Below are 27,556 nucleotides of genomic sequence, written 5' to 3' on the forward strand. Positions count from 1 at the left end.
AAATTCTTAAAATGAATTTCACCTTTTCAAAGCATTTTTTAAGTATATTTTATTGATTTTTTTACAGAGAGGAAGGGAGAGGGATAGAGAGTTAGAAACATCCATGAGAGAGAAACATCGATCAGCTGCCTCCTGCACACCCCCTACTGGGGATGTGCCCGCAACCAAGGTACATGCCCTTGACCGGAATCGAACCTGGGACCCTTCCGTCCGCAGGCCGACGCTCTATCCACTGAGCCAAACCGGTCAGGGCTCAAAGCATTTTTTAATGTGACCGCTAGGAAATTAAAAACCACAAACGCGGTCCGTCTCAGGCTTCTACCGGACAATGACCTTCCTAATTCTGTTGGACGACGCTGACCTAGCCAAGGGCGCCCTCGCTCAGCGGAAATGAAAACTCTATCGGTTGATATTCGAAAAGCATTGGACCAGCTGGTCGACTTAATGCTCTGTTATTATTAAAAACGATTTTTTAGGACACTGGCGTTTTGTCAAACAATGCTTTTCTGTATCTTTTTTTATATCTATCTGTTCTGTCTATTAAACACATTCCCGATTCAACTAGCACAGAATGCCCATGGAATGGTATCATGGGATTATTTTGAGTTTTCAGAGTTGACCACGTGAGCCTGTTTTTTCATGTTCCGGCTATTTTAACAGCTGCCCTTTTCTATTTTACTTCATCGAAGTGAATCGGTGGTTTGGGGGGTTTTTTGTGGACCCCGTGTAGGTATGAGAGAGGCCATGCTTGGTCAGGGCAGGCCAGGAGGGACGGCCCGCTGAGGGAGCTCAGCAATCCGGTTACCATGCCCACCCACCCCGCTGATTAGTTCTGTGAGCTTAGACAAACTCCTTCGCTGCCCGGAGTCTTGGTTAATGTCATTTGTAAGTGAATGTGACAAGAATTGTTTGTATTTAGCTCAGGAATCACACAAGGAGTGTAACTTTTTTTTACTGTCACGTGGCACCACGAAGATCCTTGCTCCGTGACCAGAATAAACCTAAAGGTTTAAAATGATATATTTGGGCCTAGCGGGTTGCTCAGTGGTTAGAGTTTTGGCCTGAGGACGGAAGGGTCCCGGGTTTGATTCTGGTCAAGGGCATGTGCCTCGGCTGCAGGCTCGATCCCAGCCCCACCAGTCTGGGGCGTGTGCGGGAGGCAACCCATCCATGTGTCTCTCACATCGATGTTGCTCTCTGCCTCTCCCCCTCCCTTCTACTCTCTCTAAAAATCAATGGAAAAATATCCTCAGGTGAGGATTAACCACAACAACAAAATAATAAACTGAAACGATATATGTGGATTGAAACTATCTATTTGCGGGAGGAGGAGTAACCCAACTGCCTCACTTATGAGCAAGGGGACAAGGGGCCTTAGACAGATGACTGTATTTGAAAATCAAGAGTAACCATCCGCCCTGGCCGGTGTGGCCCAGTGGATAGAGCGCCGGCCTGTGGACCAAAGGGTCCCGGGTTCCATTCCCTTCAAGGGCACGTAGCTCGGTTACAGGCTCCTCCCCGGCCCGGGCCCTGGTCGGGGCTCGTGCAGGAGGCAACCAATCGATGTGTCTCTCTCACATCGATGTTGCTCTCTGTCTCTCCCTCTCGCTTCCACTCTCCCTAAAATCAATGGAAAAACATCCTCGAATGAGGATTGACAACAGGAAAAAAGAGTAGCCATCCTCTCCTTTGCAATACCCGGGGCGGGGGGGGGGGGGGCACAGAAGGCTACCTAATGGCGAACACAGGGCTTACCCTGTAGCGGGTCCCGAATGGGCGGCAGCAGGCGGAGTCACACGTGGGAGGCTAAGAACAGTCCTCCATGTCAGGACCAGCCGGTCACGCAGTGAGGATCGGACGGGCCCAGGGTGGCGGCTGCCCCAGGACAATGGCCGATGGACGGCTCGGCCTGAAGAGCAGCCCCTTTATGGCCCACGCGGTTACCTCGTTCCCGCCGCGCAGCCCTGGCTGGCTCCACAACGGGCCCACTTCCACCCAGCCTGACCCCCTCTCCCTCCCGGATAAATATATTGTCCACGCGGCCCTCCGCCCATCGGCTAGAAGAGCAGAGCCCTTGGAGGCGGCATTGTGTGTCATCTACAGAATGGAGAGCCACTCCTAAAGTGCTTTTCTACCTGCTGCGTGGGACACGCGTATTAAATGGCTGCCTCCTGCACGCCCCCCACGGGGAATCGAGCCCACAACCCGGCCTGTGCCCTGACCGGCAATCGAACCGCGACCTCCTGGTGCACAGGTGGATGCTCAACCCCTGAGCCACACGGGCCGGGCTGAAGTTCATTTTACTTTCCTTGGGGAATAAACATTACCCATTTTATGGGAAAAGAAACACCACCAAGCTAAATTTAAATAGTAACCTAATGCCACTCACACTGAATTACAAATTTAATGCCGGAGGGTTCAGTCACCTTCAGAATGTTTTCCCCTCCTGGGAAACCAACTGTATTTGCAGAAAGAGGCGTAGGGATTTTTCCCCCCTAAAAGTTCTCAGGGAAGTAAAAGAGAATAAGTCTGTGATCAAATTACCCCCAAGCCCTTCCGGAAAGCCAGGTGCTAAGGGAGAGACCCCGTTCCTTCATGTTATTCACTAAACCACAAGGAGGAACATCAGGAAAATACCGCCCCCCCCCCCCCCCCCCGCCACCCCGGTCCTCACCCACACACTTCATCACCGGGTTCACTGCTCCTTCCTGCGGCGCCTGCGTGTTTATAACGCCGCACCCCATTCAGCAGAGCCAGCTCTACCTGAACGCGGGGCACGCCTGTTCCCCCCCGCCATCACGGAATCTACTCACTCCCCGCTATTTGCCTACTTATCAAAATCCTGGCAAGCGCTTTCCGAGACGGTACTCGCTTGAAACACCCCAATGCGTCTATTATAAAGTCCCCCCAAGCTGTCTCTAGGGACGCGGGGAAGAAATAGATCTGCACGTAGGTTCAAGTGGAACAGCAGAGCCGCTGGTGATGCCCACGTTGGCAGCGGGAGGCGGGCTGCGTTGCCATGGCAGCCTCCCACACGCCCATGGCTCAGGGTGGCGGGGACGAGGAAAAGCCGTCAGCACGGAACAGCACCTATTGTTAAGAAGACAGCGAGCGGTTCCCTTCCGTGTAATTACAGGCCCGAGTCCTGACGTGTGGACGCCACGTGATTTAAGATTCCTGAGTGTTGGGGCGTTCCTGAATGTTTCTTCTCTGAACGTGTCTGCCCTCTGAACCCTGGGCCTCCGCCTTCAGGGAGGCTGGGACCGGGCGGGGGCAGGAAGGAAGTCACCTGACCCCCCACCCGTGGGGCTCAGGGATGACGTGATCCCCTCTCTGGAACATTCTGAATCACTGGCGTCGGGGCAGTTTGCGGTTCTATGGATCCGGGCAAGTCCCTTCGCCTCATCCTCATCTGTGACATGGGCATGATGAGAGGACATGCTTCAAGGAGCCGCTGTGAGAGCCCAGTAAGTCAGTACAAAGGATAGATTATTATGTAACCAATAACAATAAAGGAAGAATACACTGCAATGATGCCTACATAAGAATCCTATCTAATAAAAGAGTAATATGCAAATTGACTGTCACTCCAACACACAAGATGGCCGCCCCCATGTGGACCCTGGATGGCCGTCACAAGATAGCTGGCAGGGGAGGGCAGTTGTGAGCAATCAGGCCGGGCGATCAGGCCAGCAGAGGAGGGCAGTTGGGAGGGACCAGGCCTGCAGGGGAGGGCAGTTGGGGGAGATCAGGCATGCAGGAGAGGGCAGTTAGGGGTAACCAAGCTGGCAATGGAGGGCAGTTAGGGGTGACCAGGCCTGCAGGGGAGGGCAGTTAGGGGCAATCGGGCTGGCAGGGGAGCAGTTAGGTGTCGATCAGTCTAGCAGGGAAGTGGTTAGGGGGTGATCAGGCTGGCAGGCAGAAGCAGTTAGGGGCAATCAGGCAGGCAGGCAGGCAAGCGGTTGGGAGCCAGCAGTCCCGGATTGTGAGAGGGATGTCTGACTGGGGTCAGGCCTAAATGGGCAGACAGACATCCCTTGAGGGGTCCCAGATTGGAGAGGGTGCAGGCTGGGCTGAGGGATACCCCACACCCGTGCACTAATTTCGTGCACCGGGCCTCTAGTTAGTGTATAAATTAGCAACAGTGCAGCACGTCGTGCCTGGCACGTAGTAAATGCTCAATGTTATTGTTATCGTTACAAACATCCCCAAGAGAACTTTCTAGAAAAGGAGGGCCCCTTTCCCAGCCCCATCAGAGCCCATTGGGGCGAGGAGGCCGGCTACCTCTCTTCATGATGCTACTGCAAGTTCATGGGGACTGACCGCTCCAGGACAGTTATGTCCATCCCGCCCCGTTTACCACGAGACAGACACAGTCTCCAATAGAAACACAGGCGGCGATGTTTTCCAATACTCCCCACGCATCACCTCACGAGAGTCAACCAACTACTCATTTTCCTCCCGGTACCAATAGCTCTGATTAAACACAATTAAACGGCCGCAGAAGCCGCTAAAGGGGCTCCTCGCTGGCGGGGAGGCAGCCCTGCTGCCCGGAGGGGACCAGGGCGGCCAGGCCCACACTTACCGTCAGGTACACGGCCGCGTAGACGCTGAGCGCCGCCTCCTTGGAGGGGAAGGTCTTCCGGGCACGGAGCACGAGCTCGGGGTCGCCCGTGCAGGCCTCCTCGCCGCTGATGAACTGCGTGAGCTGCTGGCAGCCCAGCGCCGTGTAGTTGGGCCGGCACAGGGCCAGGAAGTGGGGCGCCAGGTTCCCCGTCACCACCTGCCCGGCGTTCACGAAGATGTCCGTGGCAAACAGGCCGAACGTGTAGATGCCTGGAAGCAAGCGCAGCCCGTGAGCGCCCCGGGGCTGGTGTCTCGGGTCCCAGTGAACCAGCGAGGGAAGATCCCAGGGACCATCACAGAGGCATCCATCCCGCCCGCACACGGCTCCCACATGCACCCCTGGCCCCTGGCCCCAGCTCCTGCCCCTGGAGGTGGGGTGCTGCACGAGCTCACATCCCCGGCCGGCCACCTCGGCGCATCTTGATGCGTGGCGGGCTTGTAAGACAAGAAGATACCTTCTCAGCCTGTGTTTGGGACTGATTTTTTATACATGGAGCCAGGACTCCCGAGCGAGGCCACAGTCTATCACCTCAGTCTTTACTGGTCCCCATTTTGAAAGTATTTTTAAATATATTTTTACTGATTTCAGAGGGGGAGGGAGAAGGAGAGAGAGAGAAACATCAACGAGGAGAGAGAATCATGGATCGGCTGCCTCCTGTACGCCCCCCACTGGGGATCCAGCCTGCAACCCAGGCGTGTGCCCTGAGCGGGAATGGAACCATGAATGCCTGGTTCATAGGTTGACGCTCAACCACTGAGCCACACCGGCCGGGTGAACGTATTTTTTTATCTTTCCTGACAGAAAGCAAAGCAAGTCGTCTCCCTGGAGGGTGCCCCTGAACCCCGCTCAGCCTGCTATTAATGCTGGAGGAGGGGCCAGTTAGCGGTTGAACCCCATGCCATCCGTCTTCAGTTACACACCATCCAGCACACCGCTTTCAGAAACACATTTTAAAGCCACATACCAGCTAGTACTATAGTCCCACCTTATCTTTCATGAATTATATTTTAATTATCACAATTGGAGCAATTTAGTAAACAATAAAGTGATCAAAATGGTAAGTTTTTCAATGATCTTCACAGTATTAAACTTTACGTTCTTTGGTTACCTAAAGGTATAAAATTAAGTACGTGGATTTTATTTTCTCTCCCCTGTCAGTTTACTCAAATACCAAAAACATTTTCTAAATGCACTATCATTGGCCATTGTTGTCAAAACGTATCTTTTGCCCTGGCTGGGTGGGTCAGTTGGTTGGGGGGAGAGGGAGAAGAAGAGGGAGGGAAAGGGGGAGGGGGAGGGGGAAAGGGAGGGGGAGGGGGAGGAGGAGGGGGAGAGAGAAAGGGAGAGGGAGAGGGAGTTAGGAAGAGAGAGAGAAACATTGATCGTTGCCTTCCGTATGGACCCCCAGGATCGAACCGGCCAGCTTTCGGTGCCCGGGATGACGCTCCAGCCCACCGAGCCGCCGGCCAGGGCACCAGGCTTTTTTTAAAACGGAATTAAAACAACTCGGCGAGCACCTACCCAGGAAGCGCACCGTCCTCCGCACCAGCGGGTTGATGTAGCAGCAGTCTCCGGATAAAATCGTCTTCTCCTGGTTCTCAAAATCCCTCGTGGCCAGCTGCAGGCAGAACACCGCCGTCTCTCCAACTATTATCTGGCAACAAAACAAAAGGTTAAAGAACATTAGACTCTGACCAACACAAAGCAGGAAATTTCATTTAAAAAGCATCAGAGGCGCTTCCCCGAGTGGCAAGAACCTCAGTATTACACAGAGCCGCCTGCCTCACGGAGCCCCGTGATTATAACGGTGTCCCTACGTGTAGAGCCCACATTTCCCTCAATCCAAGGGAGTCTGAAACGGGTAAGTTATGAATACGAGTGGACTATAACAGTTTTCTTTCATAAAAGACCGTTAAAAATGCTGGGACTACATCCTAAGAACACCGATCAGAAAGAACGCGTGCACCCCTATGTCCATAGCAGCACAGTTTGCCATAGCTAAGATCTGGAAACAGCCCAAGTGCCCATCAGCAGGTGAGCGGATAAAACAGCTGTGGGCCATCTACACCATGGAACACTATGCAGCAGTAAAGAACAAGGATCCCTTACCCTTTGAGACAGCATGGATGGCCCTGGAGAGTATCATGCTAAGTGAAATAAGCCAAGTCAGAGAAAGACAAGTGTCACATGATCTCACTCATACATGGACTCTAAAGAACAGCATACACTGATGAACAAAATGGCATGGGAAGCATGGGTACCTGGCCCCCAGCTGGCCGGTGCCTGAGGGGGGAGGGGCCGGGATGACCGGATAAAGAAGGCGAAGGCATTCGCTAAAGCCCATACACGCACACCCCACAGACACGGACGATAGCGTGGTGAGGGCAGGGGAGCGGGGAGCAGGTGGGCAAAGGAGGGGGAGGAGGGGGCACGTGCAATGGTATCAACATTAGAATTATTTATTAAAAATAAAATAAATGAAGTCTACCCAGGCCCCGGGCTTTCAGGGGGCGCTCACTCGTTCTTGGTGTGTGACCGCATTCCGTGTTTTTTACGTGATGGGTCTTGCGAAGTTTGATTCTGCCGCAGAGACGAGAGCGAGTCTCTAGAACCGCGGAATCGCGATTCAAGTTCAGGCCTGCTCTGGCCACAGCCTCCGCCCGAGCTGTGAGCTTGTCCTCGACTTCCCAGGGTCAGCAGGTGAGCCCGGGCCCCCCGAGGCTTGGGCACAGCCCCAGCGCCCACAGCTGTCAGGGGAAGGATGGGGCACAGAGCACTCATAGGGACCTCCCCGACTCCCGGGCCACCTGGTGTGAGAAGCGAGGACGGAAAAGGGCCATGGTGACCCCTTTAAAAAAAAAAAATATATATATATATATATATATATATATTTTTATTGATTTCAGAGAGGAAGGGAGAGGGAGAGAGAGATGGAAACATCAATGATGAGAGAGAATCATGGATCGGCTGCCTCCTGCACGCCCTCTACTGGGGATCCAGCCCATAACCCAGGCATGTGCCCTTGACCAGAATCGAACCCGGGACCCTTCAGTCCACAGGCTGACGCTCTATCCACTGAGCCACATCAGTTAGGGCTGATTGCTTGATTTTAGAGAGAGGAATGGGGAAAGAGAGAAACATCAATGGGAGAGAGAAACATCCATCGGCTGCCTCCCCCTCGAGCCCCAATAGGGATCAAACCTGTGACCCAGGCATGTGCCCTGACCGGGAAGCGAAGCTGCCACCTTTTGGTGCGCGGTCTGAGCTCCCACCAGCTGAGCCCCGCCAGGCCGTGGTGTCCTCTCTCTGCCACCATGCAGGCAGGGTGGTCAGGAGCGACCCTCCAGGGCCCGAGGAGAGAGCACGGGGGTGGGGGGGGGAGCAGTGGCACCCGGCTGGGGGCTCCGAGCACACCTGTCTCTCCAGACAGCAGGGAAGTGGGAGCCCAGAGCCTGGAGGTGGGGCTGCGTCTTGGCCTTGCCTCGCACTCGCTGAATGACCGTAACGAAGGCACAGACCTTCCCTTGGCCTTGGTGTCCTCCCCCGTCAAACAGCGAGGACAGAAACACCACCATCGCGGCCTGTGGGAGGGCCCACGGCGCTCACTGTCCGCAGGTCCTCAAAAGAGGGCAGGGCGGCCTGCAGCTCGCACAGGGCCCATTCGATGGCCTCGGAGGCCCCGCCCACCCCAGAGCCGCAGGGCTGGTCCTCGAAGTGAGGGGGGCGCCTGGGAGAGGATGTAGCTGAGAAGCTGGGTGCTTCGTACAGATTTCGTAACCTGGAAATCCACACATGCACCCGATGTGCTCATGATGACCAACGTCACCCCAATACATTTAATAAATAAAAATAAAGGACATATCTTTGTGGGGAAAAAACAGAAGCTGAGAGAGCGGGAAGTCCCGACACAAATCTTGTGTGTTGGGGGCGGGGGGGGGTGGAAGTGGGGGGGCCATGAGGGTACAGAGGAAGGAAGCGTGGTCTGTCCCACCACAAAGCACGGGTTTACCAGCGGGAGGCAATCTGTTTATTTCCGGTGAGAAGCCGGTGGGCACGATTTACAAACGTCTCCCCTGATTAAAACCAATGCCGCTCGTTAAACTTTACACGGTTTTCCTTCCTTTGCCCAACCGGGCGCATAAATGCCGGGACCGTGAGCTACAGGAGAAGGGGGGAACGGCCCCGGATGCCGATCAGCGTGGAACGCGCAGTCTTTACTGTGAGGCGTGAGGTCACCTTCTCCTGTTCACGAACCTCCCGCAGGCAGGGCCGCGCTCACCGACCACCTTTCCTCCTGGTTAACGAAGCTCCTCATTAATAACGTGTGCAGGCCATTAGCTCGCGTGCCGGCGCTTCTACAGCACATGTTCGAATTAATCCCCCGGGTCCTTATCAACAGTAAAGCAGCAACCTGGTCACATTTAAACACTTCTGGGGACGTTGAAATAATGGAGTTTTTAGAAATGACTCTTGAAGCACAAGCAATCATTAGATGCCCCTAAAACTAGGTTCCGCAGGGTAAGTGCTGTGGGTTGGGAGTGTGTGTGTGTGTGTGTGTGTGTGTGTGTGTTTGTGTGAGTGTGTGTGTTTTGCCGGGGTGTGGGTCGGGGGGAAGGGGGGGTTTCATTCTTGGTCCAAAAAACGAGCTCAACGTTACAAGTTCTAACCCTTCTCAGAGATTCACACGAGCACAAGATTCATAATTCCCAGCTGCCCCGGAGGCATTATCTTCGTTTCAGAGATGAGCACTGGACGGCGCGGAGAGACCCTATAACTTATCCAGGGTCACTGGGTGAGCCAGTCCCACGGCCCGGACTCCACCCCGTGCTGGCCAGCTCTGGGCCCAGCCTGCGTGACGCTGGCTCATTCTTCTGCTTTATTTTAGGAAGACGCGTCTGGCAGCTGAAAGCGCTCCTGTGTGACTTCCGCACGGAGGAGTGTCGTTTCTTCCCAGTTAGCTTTCCCGTGACAACCCGTGAACCTGGCTGCCGACGCCACGCTCACTTGGCCTGAGGAACCTGTTCCAGGGATGGTCCCGAGTATCCGGCCGGGCGTGGGTCCCAGACACGCTAGGGAGAGTGAAAAAAAGCAAACGGCTTCTTCCTTCCTAGGAGAGACTGGCCTTTAGGCAGGACCGGCCGCAGAGCTATTTCTGATAATTGGGTAAAAGCACCAGGCTCTGCGAGAAAGAGAGAGTGAAGCTGAGGAAGGCCACCTCCGTCAAGTGACAGCAGACTCCGTCGCCCCTTCCATGGCTATTAGGAAGAGGAGAGGAGAATGTTCAAAGCAAAAGAAAAAAGGTGGCCCGACCAGCGTGGCTCAGGGGTTGAGCGTGGACCTATGAACCAGGAGGTCACGGTTCAATTACTGGTCAGAGCATATGCCTGGGTTGTGGGCTCGATCCCAGTGGGGGGCGGGCAGGAGGCAGCTGGTCCATGATTCTCTCTCCTCATTGATGTTTCTCTCACTCTTCCTTCCTTTCAGAAATCAATAATAAAAAAATATTTTTTAAAAAGAAAACAAGGGTTCATTCACACAATGAGAGAGAAAGCTCTTCCTCTGACCAGGGACACAGGTGGGAAATCCAAGGGCATTTAGGTGGGGTTTTGAGATGTTACCTGTGCAGCCGGCCGTGGCCAGGGGGGACCTGGCCCGACCTTTCTGATGAGGGGCGAAGGAAGACTCACATTCTCCCCGCTAGGACCGAAGGGCCGGCTTTCCCACGGACCTCCTGGGGTGTCTTCTGGCCACGGCTTAAGAAGAATTACCCGGGGACCCCTGCCCAGTGTGGCAGCTCACCATGATCGTCGTGTAGGGGACAGTAATTTTATCGTTTCCCCCCCTCGCTCCAAAGATCTACGCTGCTGTGTGACCGAGATTCCTTCCGCACCCAAACATGAGGCTCTGCTGGACCCCAGGCCTGGGTGGCGCCCGGTCACCTCCAAGGGCCCGGCCCCCTAAGGGACATGCACTCATCGGCCTACACCTGTGAGCTCGGGCTCACGCTCTCCTTTCCCGACAACTGGCTTGGGATGGGACAGCGCCGCCCAGGGAAGCAGGAACGGCGCTCCCTGCGCGTTCAGATCCCCCCCCTCCCCCCGCATCCTGCCCTGGGCCCTCTCCTCCCGTTTCCTCGGCCTCCATTTCTCTCCGCTTTAAGGAGACCGCCACTGTCTTCTCAGGCCATCCGTCCTTCCCGGAGGAAAAGAGAGGCCGGGACACGGGAAGGACTTTACTTATAAACGCGTTCCCGGAGGAGTCAGTGTGGATGGCGGAGGTCACCCCTCAGCTTCGCCGAGCCCTGAAACCTGCTGCCCACGGAGCCCCGTCCTGAGAGGCGTCACGCTCAGCGGTTCCCGGCGTCGCTAGGACGGGCCGTGGCAGCGCCAAGCCCAGGGGTGCCGGGCGGTGCCCGGAGGCTCAGATGCAGTCCCGTCGGCTCTGTCCTTCCTGCCTCCTGCAGAAACAAGGGGGTCTCCCTGCTCCTGCTGCTCCGGTGAACAGTGTGGGCCCCGGGTGCTGGGCCCACCTGGTGTGGACCCGGGCAGCACCGGGAGGCGGAGTCCAGGGCTGCCTGCAGCTCCCAGCGCCCGCCCCGCTGCCACCTGACTGCCCCACGGGGACCAGGCGCCGGGCAGGAGGGAAGCGAGTCCTCTCGCGGCATGAGCGGCGAGGGCCCCCAGGGAGCGGTCCCTCTTTGCAGCTCCCCTGGAAAATCACAACCTTCTCGCCTCTGGTTTATTATAGTTCACAACTGGCATTTAAAATATATATATATTTACTGATTTCAGAGAGGAAGAGAGAGAGAAACATTAATGAGGGAGAATCGCGGATCGGCTGCCTCCTGCACGCCCCCTACTGGGGATCCAGCCCGCAACCCGGGCACATGCCCTGACCGGGAATCGAACCCAGGACCTCTTGGGTCCACTGAGCCACCACAGCCTGGCGTGGCAGGTATCTTGAGAATTCTGCCATCTGGCAGCAAAAGGCAAGTTGGTTGTAGACCCTGAGACCCTGTGAGCACTTGGGTCCTGCGGGCGATGACTCCGTGGGCCCAGGCGGGGGGGGGTGGGGGGGTGGAGGGGGTGGAACCCAGGGCTCCGCACTCGGACGGAGAGGTTCCCGCCGCAAGCAGCAGATGGCGTCCCGCCTCCCGAGCGGGTCTGAGCACAGCGTGCGGGCCGAGCGGTGCCGACGCCTGTTAAAACCTCCATCAGGCTTCCCTCAGCCCTCACTACCATCTCCCCAGATGAACTGGAGAACAGCGTCGCCCTGAACCTGCGCCGTCAGCTCTGAGCATCTCACAGGGCCGGCGAGCACCAGCCTCTGTGACGCACGATGAGGTCAGACTATCCCAGTGAACGGAAATGCTCCACACCCTGAAATCAGACGAAGACCCACTTCGTAAACACGGACTGAACCCCACGGACAGGCAGCAGGTTTGCCGAACCCCTGCTGGCTGTCGCTCTTCCCACGGAGCCCTGGTTTCCTGCAGCTCCCAACCTTCTCTTCCGCTGCGACCTTCAGCGGGGCCGGCCTTGGCCTCAAAGGACCGAAGATTTGTCAAGTCCCGAGGGCCCCGCCCGTGGCAGCTGTCGGCCTGGGGTGGGGGTGTTTCCGCCCAAGGAAGGAGGAGGAGACTTCTGCGAGGGGTGGGTGCTTCGACACAGGAGTTCTTGCTTTTTCAAAAGAGACTCCCAGCCCGGCCGGTGTGGCTCCGTGGTTGAGCATCGACCTATGACCCAGGAGGCCATGGCTGGACTCCCGTTCAGAGCGCGTGAGATTAAAAACGAAGCGTCACGGCCCAGCTGGCAGCGAGGTGGCTCGGACCCTCTTCTCTTCCTGGGCTACAGGTTTTCCCAACGCCCGGCAGCTCCCAGACCCCCGAGCTGTGTTCTGCCAATCCTGGGACCCCCCTCGCCGACCCAGACCCTCCCCCCCCAGAGCACCTGCCCCGGGGACCCGCCTGGCACAGCCCAGGTTCCGCCGCAGGACCAGGTGCCCCCTCCAGCCAGCCTTCCCGCCGTGGCCCCTGCTCAGCAGCCTCCATGCCCAGCGCTGCCGGACGGGCCCCAGGCCCCAGGTTATGGGCAGGTCCCTGCCTTCCCCGCCCCGGTGCAGGCTCCCGGGTGTCCTATCCACCCTCAGCTTGGCCAGAGCATCCAGGCAGGTGGGACGCTCGCAAACGGAAACGCGGGAAGGCCGTTTCTGCCTCGCCCCTCCGCGCCTCCCCACGGGTTGACGGAGCCGGCCCCTCCGATGGGTTGCCCGTGGCAGAACCAGCAAACTCAATCTGAGGGGAGCGTTCAGGAAACCTTCTTCAAATGTTTTTGTTGACTTTTAGAGAGAGGGGCAGGGAGAGGGAGGGAGAGAGAAACATCAGTGATGAGAGAGCATCATGGGTCGGCTTCCCCTGCACGCCCCACACTGGGGATGGAGCCGGCAACCGGGGCCTGTGCCCTGACCGGGAATCGAACCCTGACCTCCTGGTTCAGAGGTCGACGCTCAGCCACTGGGCCCCACGGGCCGGGCACAGACGGGGGTTCGGAGCAGCAGGGCAGGTACTAACCCGACCTCTGCTGCCGTGTTTGGAGGCATGACCGTGAGCAAGTCTAACCTCTCCACCTGGGTACCACGCCCAAGTGACGGAGAGCCACGCCGGGAGTGAGAGCTTCACGCCGTGCGGGGCCTGCTGCTGTGTGGGCGCTGACACCGCCCTCCTGTGATTTGCACCGGCAGCCGGAGGTCAGGAGTCTGGCCCCCCAGCCAGGCCTGCGTAACCCTGTTAGCTCAGAACCCACCTCACAGGCCCTGGCTGGGGCCTGCCGGGAAGGGTGCTGGTCGTGACCTGGATGGTGCCCCCACGGGCGTGTCTCCCCGCCTGCTGCCGGACCGGCCGCCCTGTCTTACTCAGGGGTGCCTTCTTCCATCTCTCTACCTCCTCGCCCCCTCTGCCTGCCCGTGGCCCGCCTCCCAGTGCCCAGTTCCCGACCCCCATCCCTTCCGGGGCCCGGGCTCAGCGCTGCATCTGGCGGCCACGGGGCCGTCTATCTGAACCCCGTGCCAGGCGCTGCCTGCCCACACGCCCGGCTGCCCCCCTCGCCTGGGCCTCCTCGGTCCTCACTGTACCACCGGCTCCCAGTCTCTGCCATCAAACCCCCGGCAGGGGCCAGGGCCGCTCCAGATCCCTTTTCTTTGGGGAAAACGAAACCTACATCTGGCCCTGGCCGGCTTGGCTCAGTGGATAGGGCGTCGGCCTGTGGACCAAGGGTTCCCGGGTTCGATTCCGGCCAAGGGCATGTCCCTGGGTGGCAGGCTCCTCTCCGGCCCGGGCCCTGGCCAGGGCTCATGCAGGCGGCCACCAATCCATGTGCCTCTCTCACATGGGTGTTTCTCTCTGTCTTCCCCTTCTCTTCCACTCTCCCTAAAAACCAGTGGGGAACTATCCTCGGGTGAGAATTCACAACAAAAACCCTCCACTCTGCGTCCCGCCTGAAGCTCCCGCCTCCCTTCTCCCTGCCCAGCTCTTCACACCTGGCCACGTCCACCCTGCGAGCCGGGACCACGTTAGCGCCACGTTAGGGCCTTGCGGTTCTGCTCGCCGTGCCGTTCACCGGCTGCTTTCCCGCTTCCTCCGCAGCCCGTGATGTGCGTTCTCACTGAGTCCCGTCACGTTCTCCGTCTGCGTGAACGAGGCCAAGACGCTAACGAGCGCCTGCACATCACAAACCGTGTGCTAATCTAGGGAGCCCCCGCAAGGCTGGCTGTGCCAAAGCCGGCCGCAGGGACCCTTCAGTCACTCCCCGGGAACGGAACCCGTCATGACAGGGCTGCCTGGAGCAGGACAGAGCATCTTGCAAGGAAGCCGAGCACACGTGGTCCTCCATTCCGTCACCTGGACCATCTCGGGGCTTCCCCTGCCGAGACGAGCACGGCTCCGCCTCACGTACACTTCCAGCCACATTCCCGAAAGAATCCCAATAGCGTGCCCCCAGGTGTCTACAGCCACACACAGGGGTGTTTCCCTTTAATTTCCAGAGAGGAGACGGAAGACATTCATCGCACAGCTGAGCACACCGGGCATACGAGTTGGAAAATGCAAGTCAGGTTAACCGAATTGCAGAAGCAAAACAGCAACAGGAGGAAAAACAGCCTTGCCCATGTAAATGTTAACTGTGCACACACGAGCTTTCATACTTATACAAATAGTGACCTGTTAGCATTGTTAACTTTGCAAATAGTGGTTTAAGATCATATAGGATGCATGTCACTGCATTAACTTTTTTTAAAGCCTCACTGGAGGATATGTTTTACTGATTTTAGAGAGAGGGAAAGGGAGAGGGAGAGGGAGAAGGTGAGGGAGGTAGAGAGAGAAAGAAAGAGAGAGAAGAGAGAGAGAGAGAGAGAGAGAGAGAGAGAGAGAGAGAGAGGAACATTGATGTATGAGAGAAACATGGATTGGTTGCCTCTCATACACACTCACACTGAGGATCCAACCCGCAACCTAGGAATGTGCCCTGACCAGGAATTAAACTGACAACCTCTCAGCCGTGCCAGCACAGCCAAGGGTTCAGCGAGCCTGAGGGAGGACCAGCGAAGGATGAAGAAAAGACAGACAAAGAGAATAAGCTGGGTCTAGGTGGATCTTCTGTGCCTGGCTGAGGCCACAGAACAGATCCAGACAGCAAGCTGAGCCTTTATTTTATAGTCAAAGGTAAACAAGGTAATTTACAATGTTCTTGTGAGTTTCACTTGTTTTGGCAGCACTTGCTGCACCTCCCACAGCCCATTAGCTACCCAGGAAAGATCTAGGGAGCAGTCACAAGATCAAGCTTAATTATGCTTAGAGGGCTGTGCCCTCCCAGCTGCGACTTGTTTTCGACTTTGCCAGCAGGTCAGTCTGAGGCTTAACCCTGTAACCACTCCCTACATCGCTCCAACCCATGAGCCACAGAGGCCGGGGCTGAATTAACTCCTTCCTAACTATCTAATTAAAAGTTGATTTCACAGCGATGTTTGTGTCTTATCCTATATCATAAAAGCCTAATATGCTCAGTGTCCAGTCATCCAGTTGGCCATTCAACCAATCAAAGCGTAATATGCTAATGATATGCTAAGGCCGCTCAACCGCTCGCTATGATGTGCACTGACCACCAGGGGGTAGATGCTCCAACCGGTAGGTTAGCTTGATCAGGACTGAGCGAGACGGGCCAGACATGCCCTGGAGCCCTCCTGTGGTCCCTCCCTGGCCCTGATCATGCACTGGTGGGGTCCCTCGGCCTGGCCTGTGCCCTTTTGCAATCCGGGACCTCTCAGGGAATGTCAGAGAGCCAGTTTCGGCCTGATCCCACAGGCCAGACCAAGGGACCCCACTGGTGCACGAATTCGTGCACTGGGCCTCCAGTGAAAACATTAAGTACTCTGGAACACACTTGGCAGCCTGCCCCGTGATGAAGGCTGCCCCGGATTCCTTAAAATGCTAAACAATATTCGAGTGTGTTTCCTTTAGTTTACTAAAAAAAAAAACCAACCGGTCACAGAGCTGGACTCACTTCTGTAAGAGGAGGAGACTCAGCTGTCCCATTTTGCAGATGGAGAAAGTGAGGCTGAGAAGGTAGAAGGTGTATCCCAGGTTTACCTCTACAGGCTGGAACGGGAACGGACTTCAACCCGAGTGTCACTGTCACGCATTTTCTACCAAACAACCTCACGCGCCGAAATGAGTTGCTTCTGCGCGCACTCCATCCGTCCCGCTGCCGACCTCCTCGGAGTCCCTGGCCCCATCCACCAGGGAGGGATCCCAGCCTAGGCGGCCTGGGGCCCTCTCCCTGCTCCCCTGACTAGCCAGCATCACCTCCTCTCCGGAATCTTCTATCCCTTCCATCATCCTCACCCCTCACCAGCACCAGCGCGGCGCCCCTCGATCAGGACGGGGGCGTTTGAGCTGCTGGAGGACAGGAATCCGTTCTCCCACCTCTGAATCTGCAGAACCCGTCACACACACAGCCTCGTCCTGTGGGAGGGCTGAGGGAATGTTTGTGGTTTTTTTAAATGTTTTTTTTAATCGATTTTAGAGAGATAAGAAGGGAGAGGAAGAGAAACATTGATGAGCGAGAAATATTGATCGGCTGCCTCCTGCACACCCCGTATTGGGGACGGGAATCGAACCAGTGACCTCTCGGTGCGTGGGACGACGCCCAGCCCACAGAGTCAAGCTGGCGGGCAGATGTTCTGTGATGAACCTGGAAGAGCGAATTACTGCACCCTCGCTCACTGGGCCTGCTTGAGCCTGCTCGCAGGCGACAGAGCCTGCACCCATCTGAGTGGGGGAGGTGCTAAGGTGCCCGGGTTTGATATTCCACCCTGATCGGGAATTCCTGGATTTCAGTGCAACGTCTCCATAAACAATAAAACCCTGCTTTCCGTCCCCCAGTTCCTCCCGACGTGAATGGAAGTCGTAAGCGATGATCGCCCTGCCCGAGCAACACTGAATCTCGTCTCTACTCATCAACGTCTTTCTGCAGAGTCCCCCCACTTTTTATCGGCGACCCCCTCTCGTCCCCAGGAAAGCAACTCTTGTCCAAGAGAGAGTTGCTGCGCTGAGTCCCCTGTGTCCCCTCTTAGTCTATGATTACTGATGAAAGGTACCGGGCGTGAGTCACAGGCCCGGGCGACAGGGAGAATGTGACTCAGCTCGCTCAGCGGCGCTGCCAGCCCCCCCTCCCACCGCAGAGCCCCGGAAACGCGTCCCAGGCCCCGTGCACGCGGGTCCAGCTGTGGAGAGGGTGGGCGGCCTGATTTACAAAACAGGAAGGAGATGGTGTGCCCTTTAAACCAGCCAGGGTGCTGTTTGGGAAAAACAGTCCTGGGATAGAGAACACGTCTGGGGAAATGAGCTTAGTGGCTCCAGAGGGGAAAAACGAAGGTTTTAATGATTTGCTAAACAAAATGGTAGCCCAGCCCGTGTGGCTCAGTGGTTGAGCGTCGTCCCATGCACCAGGAGGTCACGGTCCGATTGTGGGTCAGGGCACAGGCCCGGGTTGGGGGCTCGATTCCCAGTGGGGGGGCGGCAGGAGGCAGCTGATCAATGTTTCCCTCTCACATCAATGTTTCTCACTCTCTCTCTCTCTCTCTCTCTCTCTCTCTCCCCATTCCTTGCTCTAGCACCAATAAGTAAGTCCTTGGGTAAGGATTTATTTAAAATGTTTTAAAAGAGGGAGAGCCTTCGTCATGACTAACAAGTCCCAGCTAAGCAGCACGTTCTCTCTCACGCTGATCACACATCTCTCCCCAAAGCAGGGGGTGCCCCCGGCCTCCCGGATCTGTATTCCAGACCTCACCCCGGAGAGGTGGAAGGGGACCCCGAGGCGTCACGTGACGGGGAGCCGAGGGGAGAGGAACAAGGGACTCTTTGTCAGACCAAAAGGTTGTCCCGGGGTTTTGACTAAGTCTCTTCATTCGCGATGGTGCCGAGGGCCCCAGGCCCCAGCAGCTCCCCAGGCCCAGCAGCACCCCAGCAGCACCCCAGGCCCCAGCAGCACCCCAGGCCCCAGCAGCGCCCCAGGCCCCAGCAGCTCCCCAGCAGCACCCCAGGCCCCAGCAGCTCCCCAGCAGCACCCCAGGCCCCAGCAGCACCCCAGGCCCCAGCAGCTCCCCAGCAGCACCCCAGGCCCCAGCAGCACCCCAGGCCCCAGCAGCTCCCCAGCAGCACCCCAGGCCCCAGCAGCACCCCAGGCCCCAGCAGCACCCCAGGCCCCAGCAGCTCCCCAGCAGCACCCCAGGCCCCAGCAGCACCCCAGGCCCCAGCAGCGCCCCAGGCCCCAGCAGCACCCCAGGCCCCAGCAGCACCCCAGGCCCCAGCAGCACCCCAGGCCCCAGCAGCACCCCAGGCCCCAGCAGCACCCCAGGCCCCAGCAGCACCCCAGGCCCCAGCAGCTCCCCAGGCCCCAGCAGCGCCCCAGGCCCCAGCAGCTCCCCAGCAGCACCCCAGGCCCCAGCAGCTCCCCAGCAGCACCCCAGGCCCCAGCAGCTCCCCAGCAGCACCCCAGGCCCCAGCAGCACCCCAGGCCCCAGCAGCACCCCAGGCCCCAGCAGCACCCCAGCAGCACCCCAGGCCCCAGCAGCACCCCAGGCCCCAGCAGCGCCCCAGGCCCCAGCAGCTCCCCAGCAGCACCCCAGGCCCCAGCAGCACCCCAGGCCCCAGCAGCACCCCAGGCCCCAGCAGCTCCCCAGCAGCACCCCAGGCCCCAGCAGCACCCCAGGCCCCAGCAGCGCCCCAGGCCCCAGCAGCACCCCAGGCCCCAGCAGCACCCCAGGCCCCAGCAGCACCCCAGGCCCCAGCAGCACCCCAGGCCCCAGCAGCACCCCAGGCCCCAGCAGCACCCCAGGCCCCAGCAGCTCCCCAGGCCCCAGCAGCGCCCCAGGCCCCAGCAGCTCCCCAGCAGCACCCCAGGCCCCAGCAGCTCCCCAGCAGCACCCCAGGCCCCAGCAGCTCCCCAGCAGCACCCCAGGCCCCAGCAGCACCCCTGGCCCCAGCAGCAGGTGCGCAGGAAGAGTCACGGCACCGACGGGAGGCCTGGTTCCTCACCGGGAGGGGCCCGGAGCTCACCCCCACACGGCGGGGCGTGGTGTCTGCGAACCCGGCCTTCTGGGAGTATAAGCTGCTTCTCAGCACGAAACACACTACCAGGCACCCCAGTGTGAGAAACGTGGACCCAGGAACCAGGAGGTCAGGGCTCGATCCCCAGTGTGGGGCGTGCAGGAGGCGCCGATCCATGATTCTCTCTCATCACTGATGTTTCTCTCTCTCCCCTCCTCTCTGAAACCAATAAAAATATATTTAAAAAAGGAAAAGTACAGTTTCTGCTGCACGACCGAAAGCACCCCTAAAAAAGGGGGGATCCTCGCACTGGAAGCACCTTTCACAACACACCCAGCGGAGGTGCTGTTTGTACGGACACAGTCCCGCCCCCTGGGGGAGGAGACAGCGCTGGTGTGGGCCACGCAGGTGCAGTGCCAGGCCTGCATCCCCACTCGGCTGCCCTTTGGCCTCACAGCCTCGTAGCTCCTGAGCCTGCTCTGGAACTTGTGGAGAAGGGGGAGACTTTACTCCTGGGGTGGGGCTTTGGAGCAGGTCAGGTAACCTCGGTTATCCTTATTTTCAAGGTGTGCCACGCATGGGAGGTGTTCCACAAATACTTGTTCAAGGAAGGAAGGAATGAGGGAGGGAGGGAAAGGAGGGAGGAGGGGAGAGGGAGGGAGGGAGGAATGGAGGGAAGGAGGGATGGAGGGAGGGAGAGAGTCCTGGGTCCTCACCAGCATTTATCCCCAGGGTCCCACCGCAAGAGGCTGCTGTAAGTCTTCGCTGTCTTGCTGTTAATTAACAACTGATTTAATGAGCATTGTGGCTATTTTAAAAATGATTTTTATTGATGGAAGTAGTGACTTTTAATGAACCTGACGAATGCTAAACATGGACTCTATTGGTGCCATGACAGACATCCAGGCTCTGTGGGTCGACGGGAATCGCTGAAGACACTTCCTGCCCGGGAGTGAACACGCGTAAGGTGCATGAGGCCGGCCCCCGGTACCCCCTGGCTGGCTCCCTGGGGACGGGGTGTAGGGCACAGCCACTGACTTGGGGGGCGGGGGTTCTGCTTGAAGCTTGTCAGCTTGAGGACACAGAACCCCGAGTCCCTGGCTGAACCCTTCACTCAGGGTTTCCTCTACGAAACACATCGCGCTTACGACGCAGGGAGGGCGCTGGCCGCTCGGCCCGCTAATGACGGTCATTACGGAGCTGTGTGGCCATGGTAACCTCATCACCACAGATGTCAGCGGCGTCTGGAAAACCGTCCACCACAAACAGCCAGGAAGGGCATCTGGTGGCACGGCTGGTGTCGGACGGCAACGCCCCGGCTGGGAGAGGCTCACGCCGAGGGATGGGGCGTGCAGAGAAGTGAGAGCAAGATGAGCTCACCTCAGTGCCATGATGCGTGACGGAGAGAAGGCGTCAGAGGGGGGTATGCAGGGCTTCCACCCGGGGAGCCCACGAGACCTGCCCAGGGGCGCGGATGCCAGGTCTGGAAGGCGATGCAGAATGGGCCAGGAAGGTGGGGCTTTCTTTGGGAGGGGGAGACGGCCTATGTGTTAGAAGCAAAGGAGATAAAAATGTATTCCTACAAAAAGGAACAGATGCATTACACACACACATCCTATATAATAAAAGAGTAATATGCAAATTGACCATACCTCTGCTACACCCACAAGCCACGCCCACAAGCCAATCAGGAGCAAATATGCAAATAAACCCAACCAAGATGGCTGTGGCCACAGAGAGCAGGAGGGAGGCTTGGGTTTCCCGGCAATGGAGGAAGCCAAGCTTTCCGCCTGCCCTTGTCGGCCTAGGCCTCCACTCAAGGCTACAAACTTTCAATGATATAAGATAAATAAATCCAAACAAAAATGGCGGCAGCCACGGAGCTGGAAAGAGCAGGAGGCTAGGGTTGCCTCCAGTGATGGAGGAAGCCAAGCTTCTGAAGCCCTGGCCTGCCTTGGCCTCCACTCCAGGCTACAAAGTTTCAATTATATAAGATAAATAAATCCCAGATACCAGGGCCTCGGCTTGGGTCTCTGGGGGGCGTGGCTGGCCTGAAAACCACCATAGGCCCCTCGCCCAGGCAGTCCCACACCCCAAGGGAACCCCCATCCTGATCCGGGACACCCTTCAGGGCAAACAAGCTGGCCCCCACCCATGGACCAGGCCTCTATCCTATCTAATAAAAGAGTAATGTGCAGATTGACCATCACTCCAACACACAAGATGGCTGCCCCCATGTAGTCAAAGATCCTGCCCCATGTGGACACAAGATTGCCACCACAAGATGGCCAGCAGGGGAGGGCAGTTGGGGGTGATCAAGCCTGCAGGGGAGGGCAGTTAGGGGTGACCAGGCTGGCAGAGGAGGAAAGTTGGGGGTGACGGGCCTGCAGGGAAGGGCAGTTGGGGGGCAACCCAGGCCTGCAGGGGAGAGCAGTTGGGAGTGACCAGGCCTGCAGGGGACAGCAGTTAGGGGCAAAAAGGCTGGCAGGGGAGCAGTTAGGAATCAATCAGGCTTGCAGGGGAGTGGTTGGGGGTGATCACGCTGGTAGGCAGAAGCAGTTAGGGGCAATCAGGAAGGCAGGCAGGCAAGCAGTTGGGAGCCAGCAGTCCTGGATTGTGAGAGGGATGTCCCAGATTGGAGAGGGTGCAGGCTGGGCTGAGGGACAACCCCCCTCCGTGCACAAATTTTGTGCACCGGGCCTCTAGTCCTATATAATAAGAGAGGAATATGCTAATTATCCTCACAGCATAACGACTGACTGCGTAATGACTGGATGATGGATCTGCAGGAGGATGGGGCAGCAAACTACAAGTGGGCAGCAGAGAGCTACAAGAGGGGGCAGGGAAGCAAGCTATGAGGGAGGGGTGGGGGGAGCTACAGGAGGGTGGGCCAGTGGGTGGAGAGCTACAGGAGGGCGGCAGCGACCTACTGGCACAGGGATTCGTGCGCAGGGTTACTAGTATATATATAAAATAATAAAAGCGTAATATGCTAATCAGACTGGACGTCCTTCTGGACAAAGCCGGGACTGAGAGGGAAGCCCGATTCCCGGGTGCCAGAGGAAAGCGGTGCCGGCCGCCAGGAGAAGGAAGGCCTACTCTTTCATGAATTTCGTTCCTTGGGCCTCTAGGATACATACACTGAGTGGCCAGATTATGATGATCTTTGGATGCATAATAATCTGGCCACTCAGTGTATATATTAGAGGCCCGGTGCATGAATTCGTGCATGGGTGGGGTCCGGCCAGCCTGGCCACGGGGAGGGGACAAGGGCAGTTGGCCGGTCTGCCTGCTGGTCGAACTCCTGGTCAAGGGGACAATTTGCATATTAGCCTTTTATTATATAGGATATACACGGAGTGGCCAGATTATTATGCGTTCAGAGATCATAATAATCTGGCCACTCAGTGCGTATATATACACACACACACACACACTACACACACACACACACACTATACACACACGCACGCACTGAGAAATGTCCACCCAAAGACTGTGTTGAGCGTTTTAAATACACCTGGTCTGCAAAATAGATCTCCACGTTTCTGTTTGTACAAAACAGCAGGTGACTCTCCAACCACACCTGTCACAGGTGACTGAGCAAGTAACCCGCCCTCGGAGGAGCGGCCGCCGTCCTGTAGGAGGGCCACCGTTGGTGCGAGGAATCACACCAGTGGGAGTACTGGCCGCGAAGTAACGGGTTCCCGCCCTCGATGTGGCCTTCAGCAACCGGAGCAAACCGCCTCAGCTCCCCAGACGGCCCACCCGAGAGGGTGGGTGCGAACAGGACACGGCTCCCTCACTCCACAGGCGTGATGAACACACCCAGGGTCCTTTCCCTGCGCACAATCAATAAACATCATCGGCGTCTACGTGAGAAGAAGAGCCATCGCTTACTCAGTACGTCACACATGCTTACTGTGAATTCTTTTTTTAAAATATATGTTTATCGATTTCAGAGCGGAAGGGAGAGGGAAAGAGAGAAACATCAATAATGAGAGAGAATTATGGATCGGCTGCCTCCTGCACGCCCCACAGTGGGGATGGAGCCTTCAACCAGGCATGTGCCCTTGACTGGGAATCGAACCAGGGACCCTTCAGCCCGCAGGTCAACGCTCCATTCACTGAGCCAAACCAGGTAGGGCGGAGGGTGGTATTTATCCACTATGGGCCAAGGGTGGTATTTATCTATTAAATCTAATTTAATAAAATCCTGTGACTTAGAAAACTGAGGCCTAAGGAGCTTAAGTAACTTGTTCAAGGATCCCTGTTGTCCAAGGTCACCCCGTTGTTCAAGGTCACCCTGATGTTCAAGGTCACCCAGCAAGAAGGATCCCCAACTGTTAACACAACAGCAGGATGGACTTTGAATCTAAAGCCAAATTTGTTAGACTCCAACCTGGTCCCCAAGTCACCACCACAGAAAAATGATAAAACTGAAAAGATGCATTGCTTTCGATGTTTAGATACCCACGTGTACCGAGAATGAAACCAAAGCTCAGCTTGTGGCAGTGAGAGGAGCCACTTTCCAAAATCAGCCTGAAGCTTTAGAGGCAAGTCTCGGAAGTGAGAAACCATCTATTCTGAAGACCCTTTATCACTGCAGCCCGAGGGCTGTGAGAAACGGGGGAGGAGACGGAGCACGTGCCTGACAGAACGCCGTGTGAGAAACCAAGTCCGCCTGTGGCAACAGGAACGGCAGAGCCGGTCAAATTCCGGGCCTAGCATGTTTGGCTGCGGTCCTTGGGCAAAGTACTTCATCTGTCTACGTCTCCTTTTCCCAAGTGGCAGGTGACAATAATAATAATTGCTTTCAGTCCGGCCGGTGTGGCTCAGTGGCTGAGTGTCGACCTAGGAACCAGGAGGTCATGGTTCAATTCCCTGTCAGGGCTTATGCCCGGGTTGGGGGCTCCATCCCCAGTGTGGGGCGTGCAGGCGGCAGCCGATCCATAATTCTCTCTCATCACTGATGTTTCTACCTCTCTCTCCCTCTCCCTTCCTCTCTGAAATCAATATTATATATATTATATATATATATATATATATATATATATATATATATATATATATATCCTACCTAATAAAATAGTAATATGCAAATTGACTGCACCTTTGCTATGCCCAAGCCACACCCACCAGCCAATCAGGGTGAGTATGCAAATTACCCAACAAAGATGGCAGTTAATTTGCATACACTGAGGGAGGGAGGAGTGAAGACTGAAGACAACTTAGAAGGAAGAGGGAGGAAAAGCGGAAAGCAAGGTGGCTGCCAAAGGGAAAGCCCGGGCGGGGCGGAGCGGGGCGGGTGGCCGCTTGCAGGATTCTTCCTGCAAATGGGCTACTAGTATATATATATATTTTTTTTTTTTAATTGATTTTTTACAGAGAGGAAAGGAGAGGGAGAGAGAGTTAGAAACATCGATGAGAGAGAAACATCGATCAGCTGCCTCCTGCACACCTCCCACTGGGGATGTGCCCGCAACCAAGGTACATGCCCTTGACCGGAATCGAACCTGGGACCCTTGAGTCTGCAGGCCGACGCTCTATCCACTGAGCCAAACCGGTTAGGGCTCAATAAGATATGTTTTAAAAAATAATAATTGCTGTCAGAGAGAATGCAAACATGGGATGGGTAGAAGGTAGAGAACTCAACCCGGGATGGCAGCGCTGCATGGCCATTAACAACCGCGTGTTCACACACGTGACTGCCACACCAGCCCCGAGAGGCGTGGGGCGGCCTCGCCGCCCAGCTCTGCACACGGCCCACCGTCCCCGCCACAGAGCCGAGGGCAGCCGAGGCCACCCCCAGGGAGCCTCCGAAACCCGGCCGCCCTCTGCACACGGACCCCCAGTCCCATCTCTGGGGCCAAAGAAACACGGCGAACACGTAGGCCAACTGGCGCCCCCCCTCAGCCGCTCTGGTCTCCCTTTGGCATCGGGAGGCCTGACACGGGTCTCATGGGCACACGAACCCCGCACCTGCTCTCGGCTTGCGGGGGGCCCTAGTTCACGCCTGACCCTCAGAGTCCTCCACGCTCCGTGGAGAGTGTCCCCGGAAGGGGGCTCTGGGGACGTGGACACCCCCCCACCCCCCGCACTGAGCAGACACACCCCCTTTCCCCTCCTCAGTCCCCCCAAGGGGCCAGGAGTCAGGCATCTTCGGGCCAATACCTTGGCGTCTCGAACTGGCACCCGCCACCACGGACGAGCAGCGAGGCTCGGAAAGTCTCTCGTTTCAGGAAAACCCAGCACAGCCAGACCCAGGCTGAGCGCAGCCTCCCGGTGACGGTGCCAGGGAACCGGCGACCGGAGGGGCAGGCTTTTCCTCTGAAAACACACCAACCCGAGCGGGTTGCCTCCCGGGAAAACACGTGCTGGGAGCCCAGCGTCTGCAGGAACGGCCTCAAGGAAAACCGACTTTTTTTCAATGGGAGCAAGAGAACACCCCCATGAAGCCGGGCCGGGTTTCCGGGTGCCTGACACACGTGAGCGAATGACAACGAAAACCAAGCAGGGCATTCCGGGTGCGAGGGCCACCCCTCCCCACACCGCAGGCTGGGCTGCGGGCAAGCCGGGCCAGGACAGTCACCCCAGGTCAGCCGGGGGCCCTCGGTCTGCCCCTGGAATGCCTTAGGTGCCCCGGGCACTTTTCATGACGCTGTGACTTACTAAACGATCCCCCTAAAACCCGAGAAAACACGAATGTCCCAGCCGATAGAACAGATGTTCCGAGCATTCGCCACTGCCATGGGCAGCCCCCGCCCCTGAGAATAACACTGCCCTCCTCCCTTTTAACTTCCTGTTGGTTATCTGTTGTCTAGGGAGGGGGGAGAGAGGGGGAGGGAGGAGATGGGGGGCCACAGGAAGGGAACCTCCATACTCTGACAAGATCACAGGAACCACAATGTTTTCTGCAGAAACACACCGATTCTCCTACCAGGACCTGTGCGTCCTCTGCACATGTGTAACTGATTACATGCTTATTAATAGAACATGTTGGCTCTACTGCATTTGCATGTCAATCTAATAACTGCCTCTGCATATGCATGCACATGGGTGTCCGTACAGACACAGACACACACACACACACACACACACTCGGAGTCCCTGAGCCCAAAGGCCTTCGTGGCCAGCGAGGCTGTGGCCGGAGAGGACCTCGCGGGTCCGGGGGCGGGAGCGGAGCGGCCTCGGTAACCGCTGGGGCTGACAGTGCCTGCCCCCAGCACCTCCCAGCTCAGCCTCTCCATCTGGGGGCGTCTCTGCGCCCCTGGTCAGGGGGGCCCCATGGGCACCTTCATGGACGGGGCAGGAGGTGGTGGAATGGGAACAGGCGTCCCGACTGGGGAGAGGGGCGTCCCCTCCACACCCCAGCAGTGGCTCCCCTGTCCCTGTCCAACCTGGGAGCCCGGCCACCGCGCTGATGAAGTCGAGATGCACCCCAATGCTCGCCCCCACCCCCCAGGTCCCCAACCCCCAGGCCCCAACCCCCACCCAGCCTCTCCGACAGCCCTCCGCGCCCCTCCCCCGCTGGCTGCAGGCGCCGCAGGGGTGCGGGGTGGCGCACGGGGGAGGTCGATGGGAGCTCCCTCCGCACCCACGGGGACGCCCTAGCGGTCCCCTGGGGAGGGGGCTGCCCGCCACACGGACACGCTCGGGGAGGCCAAGGCTCGGCGGGGCCTCCTCCCCGAAGGAAGGGAGCGGGGCGCGGGCGGGCGGGCTTACCACGAGCGCGGGGACCCCGGCGGCCAGCGAGTAGAGGAGCGCGGGCGGCACGGCGCTGCTGTCCTCGGGGCCCGGGTAGGGCTTGCGGTAGGCGCTGTCGTGGCAGAAGAAGCCCTGCACGTTCACGGCGAACGTGTCCGTGTACTCGAAGTAGTACGCCAGCATCACGGTGCCTGCCATGATCACCATCTGGAAATAGAGCATGCTGCTGGGCCGCCGCTCCGCCGAGCCGAGCAGCCGCGGGCGGGCGGGCGGGCGGGCGCCGAGGCGGAGGCGCGGAGGCCGGGCGGCGAGGCGCGGCGGGCGGGGCGGGGGCGGCTCCCCCCGGACGGCCCCGCTCCCCTCCCGCCCCCTGCCCTCTGCAAGCGCCGCCCGCTGGGGCGCGGGGTCGCGCGGGAGGGCGGGGAGCCCGGGGCGTGGGAGCCTCGTTGGTGCAGCGGCGCCGGTCAAGCCCCCAGGCCGGCGCGGAGGAGGCGGCGTCGGCTCGGACAGCGGCACCTGCGCCCCTCGGAGGGCGCGCGCGGTGGAGCAGGAGAAGCTGCTCGCGGGGGGCGAGGGGAACCCGGATCGGGGGGGCGGGGAGGCGGCTGAGAAGGAGCCGCTGG

The 27,556-nt window shown here is 57.8% G+C and overlaps 1 protein-coding gene across 2 annotated transcripts in view; it reads right to left on the minus strand.

Moving 5' to 3' along the window:
• Window positions 1-27,155, minus strand: part of PLPPR5 (phospholipid phosphatase related 5) — a gene marked incomplete at both ends in the record, with an annotated part of 44,175 nt that extends 17,020 nt beyond the window's left edge. For both annotated transcript variants that reach the window (XM_079760441.1, XM_079760440.1), the window contains 3 exons: window positions 4,586-4,836; window positions 6,149-6,281; window positions 26,952-27,155. In XM_079760441.1, the coding sequence (XP_079616567.1) occupies window positions 4,586-4,836; window positions 6,149-6,281; window positions 26,952-27,155 (588 nt within the window). The remainder of the gene's footprint in view (window positions 1-4,585; window positions 4,837-6,148; window positions 6,282-26,951) is intronic.
• Window positions 27,156-27,556: the final 401 nt, after the last annotated feature.

The sequence above is a fragment of the Cnephaeus nilssonii genome, assembly GCF_951640355.1.
Source record: "Cnephaeus nilssonii genome assembly, chromosome: 21".
Lineage (NCBI taxonomy): Eukaryota > Metazoa > Chordata > Mammalia > Chiroptera > Vespertilionidae > Cnephaeus > Cnephaeus nilssonii.